Consider the following 18,186-nt stretch of genomic DNA (forward strand, 5'->3'; position numbering starts at 1 on the left):
TAAATGGACAGGGAATATTTAAAACGTTTCAAGGCCACTCTGTCCTTGACTGTTCCCTGTTCTCAAAGCAAACTCCAGCTTCTGCTGCTCCGGTCTGGTGGGTGTGCACACAAGCCCTGATGGTCTTCAGGCCTTTCTCCTGCTGTTTTTGCTATGTGACCCCAGGGACACCAGTGGCTGGGATTTCAAAGAACTGCCTGCCGTCCCGAATCTATTAGTGTGTTTATGGGTTGCAACCAGGGAGAGGAGAAGTATGGTCTATTAAGGACAAAGACTCCAGGGAACTGGGAGGAAAAGTGCTGGCCTTGGCATTGCTGCCTGACTGTATGGTACGTACAGGAGCTGGCGCTCCTGGCAGGAGTTTCCTCCCAAGGGTGATGCTTTGGGCAAAAGGGAGCTCTGAATCGTGACGCGGTCGGGAAAGGAGCACAGCTGTTCCGCTTCACATGTCTTCGCGCAGGGGAAACATGGCCAGCGTTGCCTTGGAGCCAGACTCCTAGGTACCAAGGTGTCTAAGCCACCCGTTCACGGAGTGACCACAGTGACCAGCACTGTTGCCCGCTCGCCCCCTAAAGCTCTGTCCTGCTTTCCATCTATAAGCCTGCTCCATCTTTAAATCCATCGGGAAATCTATCAGCTGGGTAGCCAATCCTTAGAGATGTGAGAGTGGGACTGACTCCAAAGAACCCCAGGTTGTTAGATGGACGGCTCACCCTGGCATTTGGAAAGGACTAGAGACATGCTTTAAATCAGTCAGGCAGGTGCATTTAAAGAGTGCAGATAGGCAAGCAAATTTCAAGGTCAGACACAGTAATTCGGGAAGAATTACTTGCCCATTTGTGCCCATGTACTTCCATGCGATATAATAATCAAGTTATAGCAGGTGTTGTGTGATTAAGTGTTTATTGGTAAGAACTGGTGAGCTCCCAGTCTCCCAAGGGCAGGGGGCCTACCTGTTCCCCTCCGGACCCCTGGTACTCAGCAAGCATGACGGTACTCAGCGCGCACGACCGGCTGTAGGCTCTCAAAGGTGTTTCCAGAAGACGTTTAGTGGTGTCTGTCTGTTGATGAGAACAACTCGGTATTCTCCTGTCCGAGGAGCAGAGCGAGAGTTGTAGGTCTGTGTAGTGGCAGACGGGTTCTAGGTCACCAGACCCGATGGCCGTGTCAGTGTGGACGCCCTTCTTCCCCGTCGGGGGGTGTTTGGTCTTGCCCAGCCTCTCCTCATCTCCAGGTCCGTCCTATTGCCACAGTACCGACTCTTCCTGGCTTTTGTTGTGCCGTGGCCCACAGTCTGTTTTGAAAGGACAGGAGCATAATAAAAACGGATACGAAAGAAGGGCCAGATGACATCACTGAAAATATTTGAGGAAGTCCACTCTTCTGGATGTTTATAATCTCAGCATGTTAGTTGTTTGTAATATGATAAGAGCACTTTTGATACATGGGGGGGAATTACAGGCCTTGTGGCTCAGACAATATTCATGAATTTTTATCTTGGGCTCATAGTGATGGAAAGAGAATAGGAGGTGTTGGCTTGAGTCCCAGATGACCTTGACTCGCTGGTTGACCTTGGGTACAACTTTCAGCGTCATTGAGCGGCTTAAATTGTGCCTATGCCAGCTATTCATTGAATTAAAAAAAGAAGAAGAATTCCATTATTAAAGATGAGTTGGTGCAGTAAATTCTCCCTCTCAAAAATCTTAACTCGGAAATTGATAGTACATGGAAATTAAAATTAAAATATCTCCTATCCAAGGTTAATCCCATGAGCTCTGTGTAGACTCAGCCTTCTGTGCTTGCTTTTAGAACGAAAATCTTAAAGCCTTCAAATGTCCCCGCGAACAACCATCTCCCTAAGCGGTGAAAATGTTGCCACTTACAGTATCCCTGGATCTGAACTGTGAGTGTGGAGATGGGCTGGTATCTTCCCTCCGTGGGTGAAACAAAGCAAAGGTTAAAGACGTGAAGAGTACAGCCTTCCTGCCACATGCCAGGCACTGTGCTAAGCTCATCCCGTTTCCCCCCGACAGCAACCCCACGAGGTAGGGGTGGTAGATTCTACCCATTTTGCAGATGAGGAGACCGTGGGACGCATGGGATAGGATGATTCTCAAGGCCACAAGACCTCCCTCCAGACAGGGCACCCCTGAGAGTACGTACGTACGTACGATCCGTGTACCTACGTTACAGTGGACATTGCATACTTGCCCGGAGTCAGGGCACTTTGGAGGCCTGGGAAGACCCCATCCTCTTGCAGACACCCCAAGTTCAGGATAAGAAGCCTAGATTAACTGTTTCATGCATCAGTATGACAGAACTGGCCTCCCGTCCTTCAAACGTGTGCATGCTAATTGTGAATTAGCCTTGCCTCATTTGGAGGGCAGCTCCAAAACCTGGTCTGAACCGAGTCCAGGGAGATTTACTGTTTGGTGGGTCGATATTGCAGTTACTGTCATATGTGGTCCCTGATCGCAGCACAGAACCGTGAGAATAAAAAGCCCGACAGCCTGCTGGGGAGCAAAGAGAAGCATGGGGCTGAAAATTCCCTCTTGGAATATCCAAGTGGATAATCTGTACGCAAATAACAGCGCTGCCTGCGCCAAGCAGGACTCTTGGCCCCAGGAATGTGGTTCTGCTGTGACTTAGAGATTTTATTCACAGACCTGCCGATGCAAAGAGAAACCTAAGCTCACAGCGAAGGAATCCTGTCTCGCTGCTGACATGCAAAGGCGTGTCACATGGCTTCTGGAAGCTGCCAGGTGTGATTACCTTGGCTGGGTACATCTAGGAGAATGAGGGAGGCAGAAATTCAGAAATTCTACCCCAGAAGCCAGGCCAGCAGGTACGTAGAGTGGCAGTGATTTTAGAGTGGGCTGTCCACTGGCTCGGAGCCGCGTGACTTTGATCCAGTTTGCGAAGATGAAGCCGCTCAGATGTAGATGGGAGCCTGCCCAGGCAGACTGCTGGTACGCCTCGCAGAACAGCGCGAACCCACACCTGCCTTGCCTGGACCGGTCCCAGCCAACCAGGACGGAAATCTGATTGTGTTCTGAAAAAGCATGGCTAAGTCTCTTTCCTTCCGTTCTTCTCAGGCTTCCCCCCCCCCCCAAAACTGGTCATGGAGGGAGGGGTTTGGACAGAGCTCTTCGACTGGGCGTAAATAGCTTCAAGAGACGTAGCCACTTCATTTCTTCAGAACAATGTTAGATATTCGTTTCAGACTCATAGCCAGCTCTCACAGCATAGACATTTTTATTCATTGCCAGAGACACCAAGAACTGACGGGCTGGGTAAGTAAAGGTCGGAGCAGGTAGTGTGTGATGTGACGCCTGCAGTAAATGAGGTTTTGCTAGACCGTCTCTCAGCGGGGGAGGGCGCAAAAAGAATTGTTCATAAATACTGAGCGCATTTACTCTAAATATAACATATGAGACTCTTTACTGTGTGTGCACAGAGTTCTCACCTCCAGCCGTAATTACATGGGTGGCCTCTTAAAAGCTCCTGATGTTTTCCTCACCTGTGAGACAGAACTCTATCCCTAAGGCTATAAAAACGACTGAATGGCGTTAGCCTTCGTCAAAAATAGTCTTTTTTTTTCTTTCCGGTCGCGCTGCGCGGCAGGCAGGATCTCAGTTCCCCGACCAGGGATGGAACCCAAGCCCCCTGCCGCGGAAGCGCGGAGTCTTAACCGCTGGACTGCGGTTTGGAAGTCCCCAAAATTGTCTTCAGCGTGGCCGATTCTCCTCTTATTGATCGGCTGAGAACATTGACACCTGGATGAGCAGCGAGAAAGAGAATTTTGCAGTCGGGTCTGTTTAGTTACCTGCATTTTCTCTAACTCACATCTGCGGGTGGACAGTTGCTGATAAACAGGAGGGTGATGTCCGGGGAGTCAGGTCGGTTGGGACAGGTTGTGTGCACAGTGGGTTGGTTATGTGCATACCGGGTAACAGAGGAGCTGGAGACGCCCGGATGAGCCCAGATGCACAGCCAGCCGCCGGAGAATTCAGCTCCCGCCACGATGCCCGGGTGCCCCACCTCCTCTCTCTCCTGACTCAGCACCCCCCCACCCCGTCCCTAGACCAGCCCGTTGCCTGGTCCTTCCCAATCTGTGCCCACGTGGCCCCTGTTCTCTCTACTGAGCAGTCTCACCACTTCCTGACACCCCGTTCCATCAATCACTGCCCTCACTGCTCTGTAAGATAAAGCGCTGCGTTTACTGTAGTACTTCTTTGCTGATCGTGAACGTGACGCGTTTATTCAACCGTGCTCTGCCTTTTACTGCGGTTATGGCTGACGGTATTAGTACGCTGGTCCCGAGCTGCCAGGTCTGCCTTTGACGCTGGCTTTCTCGTACTCCCTGTTGGCTTCGGGTGGCATTTGGTAGGATGTGAGCATTTTTCAGACGCAGTCACCTATTATGTTGCGGCAGAGAACGCTGGTACTTACAAAGAATGAGCAGGGCTGAGATGTGAGATCAACACAAGCTTGACTTCCTGCGCCCAAGGGCAAGTGGCAGGTGTGTCTCAGTGTTTGAGGGCGCGGGTCTCAGCTCTGCAGATGGGGAGACGAAGGCAGGAGGGAGAACATTCCGGGCCAGAGGCATGGCTTGCACAAAGGCATGTTCTCGAGGAGGATGGAGACCCAGAGGTGTTCACGCTCACACGTTTAAAATCCTCAACATTCCACCACTGCGTGAAAATGTTTTATTAAGCACTCGGCTGGAGTTGAAAGTGGAAGGAACGGTGGATGGAAAGGAACAGAACTCCCCTTGGCAGGTCTCAGGAGAAGCAAAGCTGGTCCAGGGAAGAGTGGGCGTGTAGGGACCAGAGGATGTGTAGACACAGAGTGGGCTGTATCTTGTGAACGGAGCATGAGGTGGGCTCTAAACTAAAGGGTAACGGCAGAAGGACACAAGTCCCCAGCCTGCCCGGTGCTATGGTCTGAATGTTTGTGCCCCCCCTGCCAAATCCTAACCCCAAGGTGATGGTTTTAAGAGGTGGGGCCTTTGGGAGGTGATGAGGGCGTGAGGGTGGAGCCCCCATGATGGAGATGGGCATCCTTGCAGTCGGGGCCCACGGAGCTGTCTGCCACATGAGGACGTAGCAGGAAGATGCTCTTGGTACAAAAGCAGGAAGCAGGCCCTCACCGGACCCCCAATCCTGCCTTGACCTTGGACTTCCAGCCTCCAGAACTGTGAGAAATACGTTCCTGCTGTTTAGAAGCCATCCAGCCTGGTGTTTGATTATAGCTTCCTGGATGGACTGAGACGCTGGGCATTAGTGATTCACAAAAACAGGAATGGTGACCGTCTCTATTAAGGATGGAGAAGTCAAGGACGGAGGGAGGGTGACTTGCAGAAACTGGTCTACTGACAGACCCACCAGAGAAGCCCAAACAGCAGTCGGACGATTTCAGATAGAAGCATCGTTCCCACTGGGCTGCGCGTGTGCACGCGTGTGTGTGTGCACGCTCAGGTGCACCAGCTACTGCGAGGTGGCCGGTGTGCACACTGGCTCTCAAACTATGCACACCTGTGGCAGCTTCACGGAGGCATCAGGAAGAGGGACTTTGGCGATGTGCGACCAGACGCCTGAGGCACACCCAGCCTGCCTGGGTCATTGGTCATTGGTAAGACCGGCAGCGCCCCGGCCATCGTGCCCGCGGTGCCAGTGACACAGTGCCAGAGGGCAGTTAAAGGAAACCAAGAGCGGGATGGGTGGTGAGGGGCTTTCGTGGAGGCCTGAATGAGCTGTTTCAAGTGCTGGACGAGAAACAGAACTGCTTCTCACGTGAGACTTTGAGACTGTTTCGTTCGTAAGTCAACATCTAGGGAAGCCCGGACACGAAGAGGTTCAAGATCAACTTTTGGAATCAAGGGACTAAGCCCTGGTTCAAACTAGATGTCAGCCATAGATTCATAAACATCTCTAAATTTCAAGGAAAATAAATCAGACGTCTTTGGAGCTGAGACCATGGCTGCCTTGAATATTATGAGAGGCAGCAGATAATGTGCTGGTGACAAATTCTAGAACGTACTCAACAGATGGGAATTAGAAGTGAAAGGGGACGGGAATGCAGATCATCTGGCTGTCAGGTGATGGGAAGAAATACCTTAAAGTGGAGGCGATCTGTGCTTCACATGGGACGCCCTTCGTGCTTCGCGACAGAATTACCTGTGTTTCCAGGCGTCCTCCCTTGGGCCTGTACGTACTCGTAAGGTCGCCTGTCGAGTCCACTGCCCAGCTGGCCCCCACCCATATGGTCCCTGGTTCCTGACAACAGCTGCACGCCCGTGTCCCTGGCTCTTTGCTGTGTACGTTTCAAGTTTCTGGACCAGATGAGGCATCTGCAGATCTCCACCAGCCCCTGCTGGAGGAACGGCAGTGATGCCTGGAATCACGTCAGGTGAAGGCCCTGCGGCTCCAAGGAAGGATGCTGTGAAGGAAGAGGGAGGGGTGCCTCTGGGTGGAGTGTGCGTCACCTGCGCTCAGAGCACGCGGGACCAGTGTCAGCACCTGCACTGGCTCCCACCCGGCCCGGCAGGCCTCCCTCCCTTCCTCGCTAGGGGACACACTGGCGTCCTGCATTCCGTCTCAGGACAGGAGGAGAGGGCCCAGGCGGAGGGTGTGTGACAGGAGACGCCACCCCCTTCCCTGACTCAGCCAGGTGGCCCCCTTGCCTTCATCTGCAGGTGGGCCCACCCACACGCTGAGATCATTCTAGCCCTGGGCAGGGTATTTCTAAGGAAGCGCTGGCTGATGCAGCCTGGCTGGGCTTCCACTCCCATTCCTGTGTCTGAGGCTCTGCGCCAGCAGCCAAGCCAGACCTCATCCTCGTGACCCTCAGATGTAACTGGTGCCGGAGGCTTCACGACAGACGCCGCTGAATTCTCGCCCCAGGCCTGGGCAGGGTCACAGTTGTCCTCATTTTGTGCAAAGGGCAGTGCGCTTCAGAAGTTAGGCCATCTCTCTGCCTAGACTCTGCCTTTTGCCGTCTTCTGACGCTCCTGGTCTGTCCATCCCTACTTCCCACCTTTACACACACCCAGCAGCCCTGCCCGGGCGCATCCTCACCATTGAGTGTAGCAGCTCGAATGCGGGCTGTCATTAGCCTGCTGTCAGTGTCATGAGCATAACTGGTTTAAATGGGGAGCGTGTTCTGACCTTCGATCTGCCAGCAGCCCTCTCCGTCCTGCCCGGCTCCTGAGATATTGGGGTTCCTTTCCGTTATCCCCGCCGGTCAGTACCCAAGCCCCAGCGTTAAAGTACGGCTGCCTCTGCTGTCTTGTCAACCGCAAGCTCTATTTGGAGAACACGCCTTGCCTTTGAGCAGCCTGGGAAGAAAGAGGTGAAGAAGTTGGCCACAGGCTCATAAAAACGTGTAAGTGCGCAAGTATGGGTAGGAGAGCGTGGGGCTCATTTCTGTGTCTCAGCTGAGGGCCCCGAACGCAACGTCTCCCGGTCCTGTCTGCCGGGAGGAGCGGTGCCGTCACAGGTGCTCACTCACCTGGGTGAGAGTCCGTGAGCACCTGTGGGACCTGACGACTCCATCCTAAAAGACCTGTGGCCCTTCATCTCCCCTTGCACGACTCATCCTGTCAGGTTTCTGGTTCCCATCCTGCCCTCCTTTCTTCCCCCAACTCCCAGCCCCAGGAGGACAGATCTCACTGCAGCTCTGTCAGAGATCAGAGTACTTGGTCAGAGTCCACTGGGGTTGTTCATCTAAATGGGCGACCGTTTTGTCCATCAGTTATTCCACTGCCTTTAGCTAGGGACAGTTTGAGGACCATTCCAGAATCAACGCATCTATTTTGAGTGCCCTTGAAATGTTAAACAAAGGCAACCAAATGGGCTGGATTTCCCACCCAGTTTATTGGGGAGAAGGGTTTTGTTCTGTGTGGAGTGGCTGTGATCTGCACTTCCTCTGCCATATACCCTGTCTTGCTCATACTATGTTGGAATGATTTCCTTAATTTCTAAAGCTGCATGTACGGAAATGGCTTATATTTCCTGTTTTGATAAACTAATAGAACTTTACTGGGAACCTTGTTCCCAAGTTGGCTTTCTCTTTGTTGGCTTCTTTTTAGATTAAAAGGATAATTTTAGAAAGTCCCGCCTGCCCGGAGTTGTGACAAACGCTTGTATAAATTTTTTTTACCTAAAATAAGAAAGATGATTACTTTTTTACAAAAAGGAATGTCTGTCTTTTATGTTAGTCGGAATGGGTTATTCAATAGCCCTCCATACAGAAAGCTTCGGTTGGATGCTGGGGACAATCCAATGGTAAACTCTCTGTAAATTCCCTCCAGATTTGCTCTTTTTGGCTGGAGGTATGTTGGCTTAAAAGGCTTTCTTGGACAAGACGTTTCTTGGAACATGTGGAGGACAAAATATTCTTTCTTTGGGGACAAATGAGTTTTGTTCTTGCATCTTCATGTAAATTTGATTAACACTCGTTTCTTCTGTGCAAGTTGAGAACAATGGTGAGCATTTTTTCTTTCATTTATGTGTATTGTATCAACTTTAAAGAGATTCACATCTGCAGAAAGCTGGGCGCACGTCTGTGGATTTGTCCTCTGAATATACAGGGATGGTTCACACTGGTAGTTAAGAAAGAGCTAGTCTTAAAGAGCTTAAGTCATTTGTGTGTATTATTTTCTGGCATCCAAGTGGTTCTTTAAACCTATTTTTAAATGTCCTACGTATCTGACATGGGGAGAAGTGGCAGTGAGCAGTTCTCTCTGTGTTTGGAAGCGGGGCTGCTCCCCGGACACCTGCACAGGGTACCCACTTTTCACCGGGCTGCCGAGGAAATGCTTTTCCTCTGTGCCCGCCGCTGCGCCATCCCTGATGAAGGCCATGTGACAGCGGCTCCTCCTGATGCCAGCGGATTGCTCAAAGAGGATGCAGGACAGCAGTAAGTGGGACCGGGCGCTCCCTGAATCCTGCAGCCGCTACCCTTGATCCCTACTGCGACTCTTCCCTGAATTCCAGTGAGAAATGGCAGAGCGGTCTCTGCAGGCAGCCAGAGAGCCGGTGGCCCAAGGCGGAAAGTCTCTCCTTGAATCCGATAGATGCCTGGTTCAGGAAGCTACAACCTGGCTTTGCGTAGAACATTCCATGACTTTTGTTCTCCCAGAGAAGAAAGACTCCCCGGGGAGTCTAGACCATGCATCTAGGGTGATTTGTATGCCTGTAGGATGAACTAAAGCCTGTGCAAATAGATGTATTTTAAAATCATTCTATGAGGTAGCGCCTCACACCAGTCAGAATGGCCATCATCAAAAAATCTAGAAACAGTAAATGCTGGAGAGGGTGTGGAGAAAAGGGAACCGTCTTGCGCTGTTGGTGGGAATGTAAATTGGTACAGCCACTATGGAGAACAGTATGGAGTTCCTTAAAAAACTACAAATAGAATTACCATGTGACCCAGCAATCCCACTACTGGGCATATACCCTGAGAAAACCGTAATTCAAAAGGGTCATGTACCACAATGTTCACTGCAGCACTATTTACAATAATAGCCAGGACATGGAAGCAACCTAAGTGTCCATCATCAGATGAATGGATAAAAAAGATGTGGCACATATATACAAAGGAATATTACTCAGCCATAAAAAGAAATGAAATTGAGTTATTTGCAGTGAGGTGGATGGACCTGGCGTCTGTCATACAGAGTGAAGTAAGTCAGAAAGAAAAGCAAATACCGTATGCCAACGCATATACATGGAATCCCAAAAAAACGGTCCTGATGAACCTAGTGGCAGGGCAGGAATAAAGACGCAGACGTAGAGGATGGACTTGAGGACACAGGGGCTTGGGAGGGGGAAGCTGGGGCGAAGTGAGAGAAGCATCAACATATATACACTACCACATGTAAAATAGTTGGCTGGTGGGAAGCAGCCGCATAGCACAGGGAGAACAGCTCGGTGCTTTGTGATGATCTAGAGGGGTGGGATAGGGAGGGTGGGAGGGAGGCTTAAGAGGGAGGGGATATGGGGATATATGTGCGCATATGGCTGATTCACTTTGTTGTAAAGCAGAAACTAACACAGCATTGTGAAGCAATTATACCCCAATAAAGATGTATAAAATTTTTTTTTAAAAAGTGTACTGATGCCAAGATTCAGACAAGGCTCCTAAGAAAAGAATTCCCATATAGAAAGCTAACCCAAAAATCTCTTGTTCAGACCTCTCCATGTTGCCCCGGGAAACCATCTGTTGCATTCCATTTGAGTAGAATATGATCCAGGCTTTCTGGAAAATGTATCCTATGGCCTTACATTGCCAGTTGGCTCCTAAGCGTTCCAGGCCGTTTCCAATTCCTAGAATTTCTAATCAGCGCAGCAATGCTGGCTACTAATTCGGGACAGGATAAAATTCAGCAAAAAAAAAAAAAAAAAGTCTTAAAAGGATGCTTTGAGTAAAGAAAAGAGAACTCACATTTTTTGGCACTGCGATTGATTAGAAGCTCAAACTGTGTCCTGGGTGCTCAGAGCCACCCTACTCGTGCCCCAGGGGGCAGGGGGCAAAGGATGTCGAGGGCTGGCCCTTGTCTAGGATGGACATGCCTGGGCCCACATTAGGCAGGGACACAGTGACCCTGCAGGAAGTAGTACTTTTCTTCCACTGAAGAGATGGCTCAGTGGTTTGCAGTTGCCTCATTGTCTAGAAGCAAATTCCCCTTTCTCCATGCCAGCCTGTTAGCCTAGCGCAGTGCTCCAGACTTCATGTGCTTACCTGGAAATCCTGCTAGAAAGCAGGTTCTGACCCGGGAAACCTGGGGCGGGGTCTGCAATCCTAACTAGCACCGAGGCGATGCTGATGCTGCGTCCACACAGCAGGCTGGGGGTAGCGAGGGTGTAGACGGAGCAGCGGCGTGTCAAGCGCGATGGATCGCCTCTTTGACGCTGTGTCTGAGCCCCCGCCTCTAATCAATCAGCCTCCGTCCTCTCCCCATTCCCCTCCCACTCCACTCCTTCGCCAGTATGGGTTTTCTTCCTATTAATTGTTGCAAGGATTACTTCCCCTTCATCTCTTCCAGGTGCAGCTCAGAGACGTTCCTGGTCTGCTGGGCTTCTTACGTTTATGCTGCTTCTCTCTTACTTCCCAAAGCTTATATTTCACATTGAGTTTTCAAAACTACTCCTATCAGCTCTGCAACACTTTCTGAGATGTCAAGAGCTTACCGTGATGTCAGAATTCATTGTCCCTTATCTCCACTCAATATTCTGTAATGACCTACATGGGAAAAGAATCTAAAGGAAAGTGGATATATGTATAACTGATTCACTGGGCTGTACACCTGAAACTAACACAACATTGTAAATCACCCCTACTCCAATAAAAGTTAATTTTTAAAGAATGGAAAATTTTTGTAAAAAAAGAAATTCACGTTCTTCCCCCGTGTCCCAGCAGGCTAAATTCCTCTGCCTTCCCTGGAAGGAGCGGATGAGGCCAGTGGGGCTGGTCTCTAGTCTGGTGGCGGAAGAGGTGGCTGCCAGGATGGGAGTGTCCTCAGTGATGCTCGTTCATCTGCTGACGGAAGTAGCGATTCATCCCCCTGGTGCCCCTCCTTCCACAGTTTGGAAGTTAGATCCATGGTCTGAAATGATCACGCATCTTGGTAGCAGCGGAGATGGTTCTTGGTTGAGAAGTAGGATTCAGGATGTCCCAGGCTATGGGCTGTCTGTCTTGGACGATAAATCAGCAATGAGTTGAAATGGAGTCCTGGCCCGGAAGCAACGTGGGTGCATCCTAAGGGTCATGAGAAGGGTGGGTTCCAATTCGCTGCAATCCTAGCTGCTCCGAGTCCTGGTGATAACGATGCTGGGCTTGAGGGCTGGCGGCTCCCCGTCTGTCCCCACGGTTCCAGCAGCAGAGGCCTTGGGTTACCCGGCAGAAGGTCAGCCTCTCAGGGTGGGCGCGCACGGAGGAACGGGGCGCAGCGCAGCGCAGGAGAAAGGCCGGCACTCAGTCCTCTCTGTCACCAGGCGTGATTTAACATGTGGGGCTTCCTTCTCTCTTATTCACTCCGAACTACCCCCTTCTTCATGGCACTTGCCATAATTGAAATGATGTAGGTTTTGTTCTCGTCTGCTTGTTTACATGGTCTCTTCCCCACTGTGTACCCGCGGCCAGCACCGTGCATCACCCAGAGTAAACACTGGAGAAGGAAGGAAGGGAGGGACGGAGGGACGGAGGGAGGGAGGGAGGAGTGAACTTGCAAAGTGAAAAGGTGGATAAATGATCTCCTTCCAGCTGCCATATGTGTTTGGAACTGCGAGTTAGGCTTCCTTGGCTGACGCAGTTGAAGGAAAGTGTTTCCCTGAACGCTCCGGGCTGGGAAGTGTGTGCTGAAGGCTCCTCCGGGGCCCGGAGGCTGGGTGGGTTTCTGTGTGACGGTGGGGCAGGAGGAGCCCGTGCGTGTTGGATTCGAGCGTTCTCCAGGGATGGGAGTCCTTGCAGCCTTCACGAATCTTCAGCAGCATTGGTCGTACGGGGCCGTGAGCGCTCGTCTGCGCTGGGATGAAGGGTGTCCAGACCAGGGCGAGCGTTTGGCCTGCTCGGTGAATAGATGGAGCTGGTCCGTGACAGTGAGTCTCCAGGAGCCTCCTGGCCCTGGGAGCTGCATCTCCCACTGAGATGCTGGACACTGACCTCGGTGACCTGCAGGGGAGCTCAGGGAGAGCTGCTGCCGGAGTATTGCTCCACACCGTGTGACCGACGGGGATTCGGACTTGAAGTGAGGAACTAATGGAGGATTGAATTGATGTTTCTGAGAGAGCTTGGACCTTTCGGTGAAATCATGCCCTCCTGGAAACTCTGAAGTTAAGGTGTGAGCCAGGGCCAGCTTGTCATCTTGGAGGGTGGGGGGCGGACTCTTGAGGTGGGTGTGAGGTGGGGAGGAAGCTTGTCACCTTCATTAGGAGCCGACAAGAGGACCACGGTCGGTCTTTGAGTCGTGCTGAGCCGTAAACTCGGGCGTGGACTCAAGGGCTTGGGTTGGGCACTGGTTGGACTGTGCTTTTTTTTGGGGGGTGGGACTGGAACACAGACGCAGGACCCCACGTAGCACTTCAGACACTCCTCATCCGAGGCCCTCAGGAGGGTATATGTACCTTGAGAATGTTCCAGAGCCCAGGTCCTGTCGGAGGAATGCCAAGGCTCAGCCTGCGACTTGTTCAGCCTCTGAGAGATGTCTGGAGCACTTGCCCCGCCCTAGTGAAGTAAATACTTCTGTTCATCCTGGAGACCTGACATTCCAGAGGGAGGTACTTAGGGCTCTTGTCGCTGTTGGAATTCTTCCGAGCCCCTCTGTGGGCTATGTAAGATGCCGATGGGAAACACGCACGGGAGGGCTGGAGTTTCCATGATGGAGATTGGCTTGTTGGGTGGAGGGCTGCTTCTCAACAATGTCTCCCTCACCTCCTGTGTCGGGCCATGGGCACATGGTTGAAAAGCATCGAGGCCAGGAGTTTTCAAGCCTGTAAGTCTTAGTTCCAAAAGCGGAAAAGTGCTATTGAATTTTGAGCGGGTTGTGAAGAACTCATTGCTATAACTAAATCCAGTGCATGTCCTAAACCTAGAACAGAAAGTCTGTTAGATCGATTTGAAACGATTAAAGTCATTTCAACCATTGATTTATATACAGGGATTTGGCAAGTGGCTTTAAAATCGAAATTAAAAATAGTGTGTGAAACACCAGATGGGGAACAGGGGCTTACGCTTCACCCTTCAGCCTGAGGAGTCCCCCTACCCTTTCCAAACAGCTGGTAAATGAATTATTGTGTGAGCCAGGGACACCTTGCCAGGGCACCTATTCGCGTCACGGTCGTACATGGTGCAAAGGACAAATGCGGCGGCCCATCCAGGCTCCTCTCACTTTGGTGCTCATCGTCACCCACACGCCGATGGCTTGGCACGGAGCTGGTTGTAAAAAAAGCAAATATGCCAAATTGTGGGATTTAGACATGAGCCCCACTGAAGTTAAACACTGAAGCCATAAAAAAAAATTGGCAAATACCTTGTATCGTATTTGAAGGGCATGAAAGGATTTTATCCACGTTTGCTCTCACGTTGTGGAGCTTGGGCGTTCCCATTGCCTTAGGACAGAAGGATAACCAAGAGGTTCAAAAGGCTTTAGAGGTGCTGGTTTCTTTAAAGGGTTTGAGATTTTCAGATTTTTTTGAATTCTTCAAAGTAGTGACTGATGCCACCGGTTTTAGATGAGGTAAAGAATGATAATAAGAACAAAACCTGTGAAACTCTCAAATGAGACCTCTCGGTAGAAAGTAGTTAGCAAAGGAAAGGGATGTATCACCTCTACAGAAAGGACAGTGCATTGCTGATGAGGTCTAAGGTCAGCTCTGGCCAGATGGTGTTGAGTCAGGGTTTACTCGTGTGCCCGCTAAGGTTGACCGTCCAGGAAGCCTCGTGCCGGTAGGAGCTGCCGAGGTGGCCAGGCGGCCCCATCTGCACCTCGACGTGAACCTTCGGGAACGGGGAAGATGCCGGCAGACGTGCTAACACAAACAACAGGCAGAAAACTTCAGAGGGAGTCCCCAAGTGACCCCCTGTTTAGTCACTGAGACAACTCAGGCGAGGATGGAGTCGCTATGGTGAAACGCGGTTTTGTTTAAAGCTGGGATGGGTTCTGTTGTCGGGAAGTGTTGTCTGCTCCGTAAGGTTTGGCTGAGTGCTCCCCAGAGCTCACCGCACCCAGGGTCCCCACCGGATGGGCTGCATGGGGGATCCGAACGGTCTGGCCAAGAGTGACGAGCCAGACGGAGGTTCCCCAGTGACCAGCTGTGCTTACTCGCCTGTCGGGGGTGACGGGGGTGGGAGTGGGCAGGGCCGACACTTGGCCGAGCAGAGAGTGGGGAGAAGGCGGCCAATCTGATTGTCATTTCCTACTCAAAATATTTAGTGCTGTGGACACTGTCTGAAAGGAAAAGCTCAGACACGGTCCAATCTCCAAGCCCATCTTTTGCCTGAAATTCTGAGATAGAGGGCAAGAAATAAGTGCATTTTTCCTCGCTGGAGTCGTCCAGCCAGAGAGCTCGCCCAGTCATCCACTAAAGTCATCAAGGAGTTCTATCTCGGTGTCTGATGAAAAGTTCACGGAGGTCACCCCAACCCGACTGAATAAATACTTAAGAGAAGCCTCTTCCCCAACCCCTCCTCTTCGGCACCCTATATGAGCACGTCTCAGGGAAAGGGAAGGGGCGCGGGGCTTCTCCGTGGATGGCGGGTACCCTGTGATGGAGGTGAGGGTTTGTCATCCTACCAGGTGTATTTGCAAATTCTGCCTCCGGATCAGAAGCCCCTTCTCCCTGTAATTCACCGGGACCCGTGCTGTGTAATGGGGCCTGGAGCGCCCTGCACGTTTATCTTAACCCCATCCTCCTCAGCCTTGGACGCCTCCTCCCAGAATCCATCCCCCACCTTGCCAGGCAGAATGAAGGGCTGCTTCCTACGTGCCTGGACTCCTCCTCCAAGCCAAAGGGCTTAACACAGTATCCAAGGCTCACTTCACGTGGGATCCCTGGATCCAGGCAAAGTTCTCCTTGACTTTCGAGCCCCAGGATCTAGCTTGGTGTCTGGCATTTAATAGACACTGAAAAAAGGCTTATTGACCGTAGAAGGTACAGCAGCAAGAGCGACCTTGATGTAAACTGTGGACTTTGGGTGGTGATGGTGTCAGTGGAGGTTCACGGATGGTAACGAATGTCCCGTCTGGTGAGGGATGTTTTCGGTTGAGAGGTTGGGGCCCGGGGGAGCTGTGCATGAAGTCTCTGTACCTTTTGCTATGGACCTAAAACTGCTCTGAAAATTAAATTCTATTTTTTTAAAGACTTACTGAAAGTTTTGAATGAGTAGTTGTTAGAATCGGAAGGGCTCTTAGCACCTGGCACGATGACGCATAGTGTAGCTGCAGTGTTGCCGTAACTTCTCTGCTTTGTGTTTCATTTTTGCAGGGCGTGAAGAAGTTCGACGTGCCCTGTGGAGGGAGAGACTGCAGTGGGGGCTGCCAGTGCTATCCCGAGAAAGGAGGATGGGTAAGTCGCAGCACTGCAGTATTATCTTCCTTACACATCCATTTTGAACGAAGTGCCGCATCCTTCCTGGTTAAGTCCTTTGCGTACATTCCTAAGAAATTTAATACAGGCGCGTTCTTTCCCACAAAGCAAACGATAATATAATGCAAAATTGGGTCGATTTATACCACTTTCTTAATACATTGAGAACAGCGTTAACTTTCTCAAGCCTCTTTTCTCTTGTTTGTTGTCACAAATACACGTGTATGCATATAGGTAGTCATCATGCAACTGCGTTTTATATTTCTATCATATATAAGCATACATTTTGTAAAAACACTGCCTCAAGAAGGCATAGTCGCATTTATACCGCAATAGCCACTTAAACTGGAGGGCGCTGCCGTTATACCGCTGAGAATCGCTTTGGCTTTTAAAATGGTCCCACTCCTTCCCTGAATGCCCTTTATGTAAAGCCCACTTCATAGGTAAGTCAGAGAAAAACGGTCCCCCCAAATGATCACCGTAACACCTGGCAGAGTTTGAAATACGGACCTGATTTTGGGTGTCATACGTTCAATCAAAGTGTAGCCTTTAAAGCTGATGTTTGAGTCTTGGTGTTGCTGATTTTAAAAAGGAATTGTTTACACGTCTAAGCGCATTTTGGTGTGTGGCACTGTGGGAAGCAGTATTTCGTTTTACATCACAAAGTCTTCTGAGTCCTTACGCTTTGGAATCACGCAGTTCCCTCTAGGACTCATGCTTGTCCAATGCCAGGTAGTAAGAGGCCACTGGGGCTTCTCGCCTGCATTGCCCTGTCCTTGTTGGAACCAGGAATTACAGCCATCCTCGGGGGCTCCAAATGAGTTTCACCAAGTTGAATTCTAAAGTCAGTTTTCAAAGTAGCCGTGCTCCATCCCTACCCACCAGGAGGAAGAGACGTCTGGTTGGAGACCTGCCTCTGAGGTTGGGTGTCATACCCTACATCCTTCCCTACCTGAGTCGCCCCCAAAAGTCAAATACGTAAAAGGCGTGGCAGGGAACCCCTTTATAAATGTGGTGGGCTTATGTACTAACATACGACTCCCCATTATTTTAGTGGCATAGCTCACAGTTGAGGAGTGATCTTCTGCCAGGAGATCAAAGCTTCCGTCTCCACGGGCTGTGTTCATCGTGACAGTTTCTGCTGTTGTTGCTTTAATAAAGGGTTCCTCTGCTTGGAGTGGGGACTTTATGCTTAAGCAGTTGCTAGTTGAAGATGCTTTATCAGCATTTAACAAGGAGAAGTATTTTTAAATATATGGAAACCGTTCCATGAGACTTAAATTCCCCTGGGGTCCCTTGCTATAGATTTTTCCCAGCGATGGTTCTGGGGCAGTGGTGAAAAGCCTGACTGCGGGGCTCTCCCCTCCCCAGCGCTTGGCTAGCTTAGCCTTCTGCGGTCACAAAGAAGGCAAATGAGTGTTGTACAAGCAACTGTGAGACATGCCCGAGTTGGAGGGACCCCAGCTCTGATAGGACCTGCATTCTCCCTGGGATCTGCCAAACAGAGCCTAGACTGAGTAGAAGGGGGCTGGGTCTGTTCTTTTTCAATCTTTATGATTAGTTAACGTAGAACCAATACGTGAACATAACTCCCATAATGCTTTTGCAAGAACACTGTTCTTCCATAAAGGTAGTTCATTCTGATTGTTTCTGTATGCGATGCCGTCTGCACAGCAGTGGATTCTTAAATGACGCTGAGGGTCTTCTCAAAGAGGTCATCAGAAGAGAATTTCTGCAGGTCCCCTAGTCTTTCTAGTTTAGTTAAGTTTACAGCACAGGTGTTATTTCCTGTCATCCCTGATTAAGAAAATACCTTGTCTCCATTTCTACGTATTGCCAAAAAGTAGAAAATGACACCTTCTGGTTAATTTCATTAACATGAGTGACCTAGCATGGGCTTGACTTTCCTTCAGACACATTATCAATCTTGGTCAAACTAAGTTGAGACTTGGCAGTTGTCCGGGTAGTTTGTTCAAGAGCCAGGGCCAGCGGTACACCACCAGGGGACTGGCCTGCAGGTGCCACTCTCTGGAGCGTTTGGAGTCATGAAGAGAGACGTAGACCCCGTTCCTGGACCCCACAGATCCAACCCCAGTGG

At 50.6% G+C, this 18,186-nt stretch overlaps 1 protein-coding gene across 4 annotated transcripts in view; it reads left to right on the forward strand.

Annotated features, from left to right (window-relative positions):
* COL4A2 (collagen type IV alpha 2 chain) overlaps window positions 1-18,186 on the forward strand; it is a 178,171-nt gene that overhangs the window by 39,447 nt on the left and 120,538 nt on the right. For all 4 annotated transcript variants that reach the window (XM_059995832.1, XM_059995829.1, XM_059995831.1 and 1 more), the window contains exon 4: window positions 15,987-16,067. In XM_059995832.1, coding sequence (XP_059851815.1) covers window positions 15,987-16,067 — 81 coding nt within the window. The remainder of the gene's footprint in view (window positions 1-15,986; window positions 16,068-18,186) is intronic.

This window comes from Delphinus delphis, chromosome 18 (assembly GCF_949987515.2).
Source record: "Delphinus delphis chromosome 18, mDelDel1.2, whole genome shotgun sequence".
Taxonomy (NCBI): domain Eukaryota; kingdom Metazoa; phylum Chordata; class Mammalia; order Artiodactyla; family Delphinidae; genus Delphinus; species Delphinus delphis.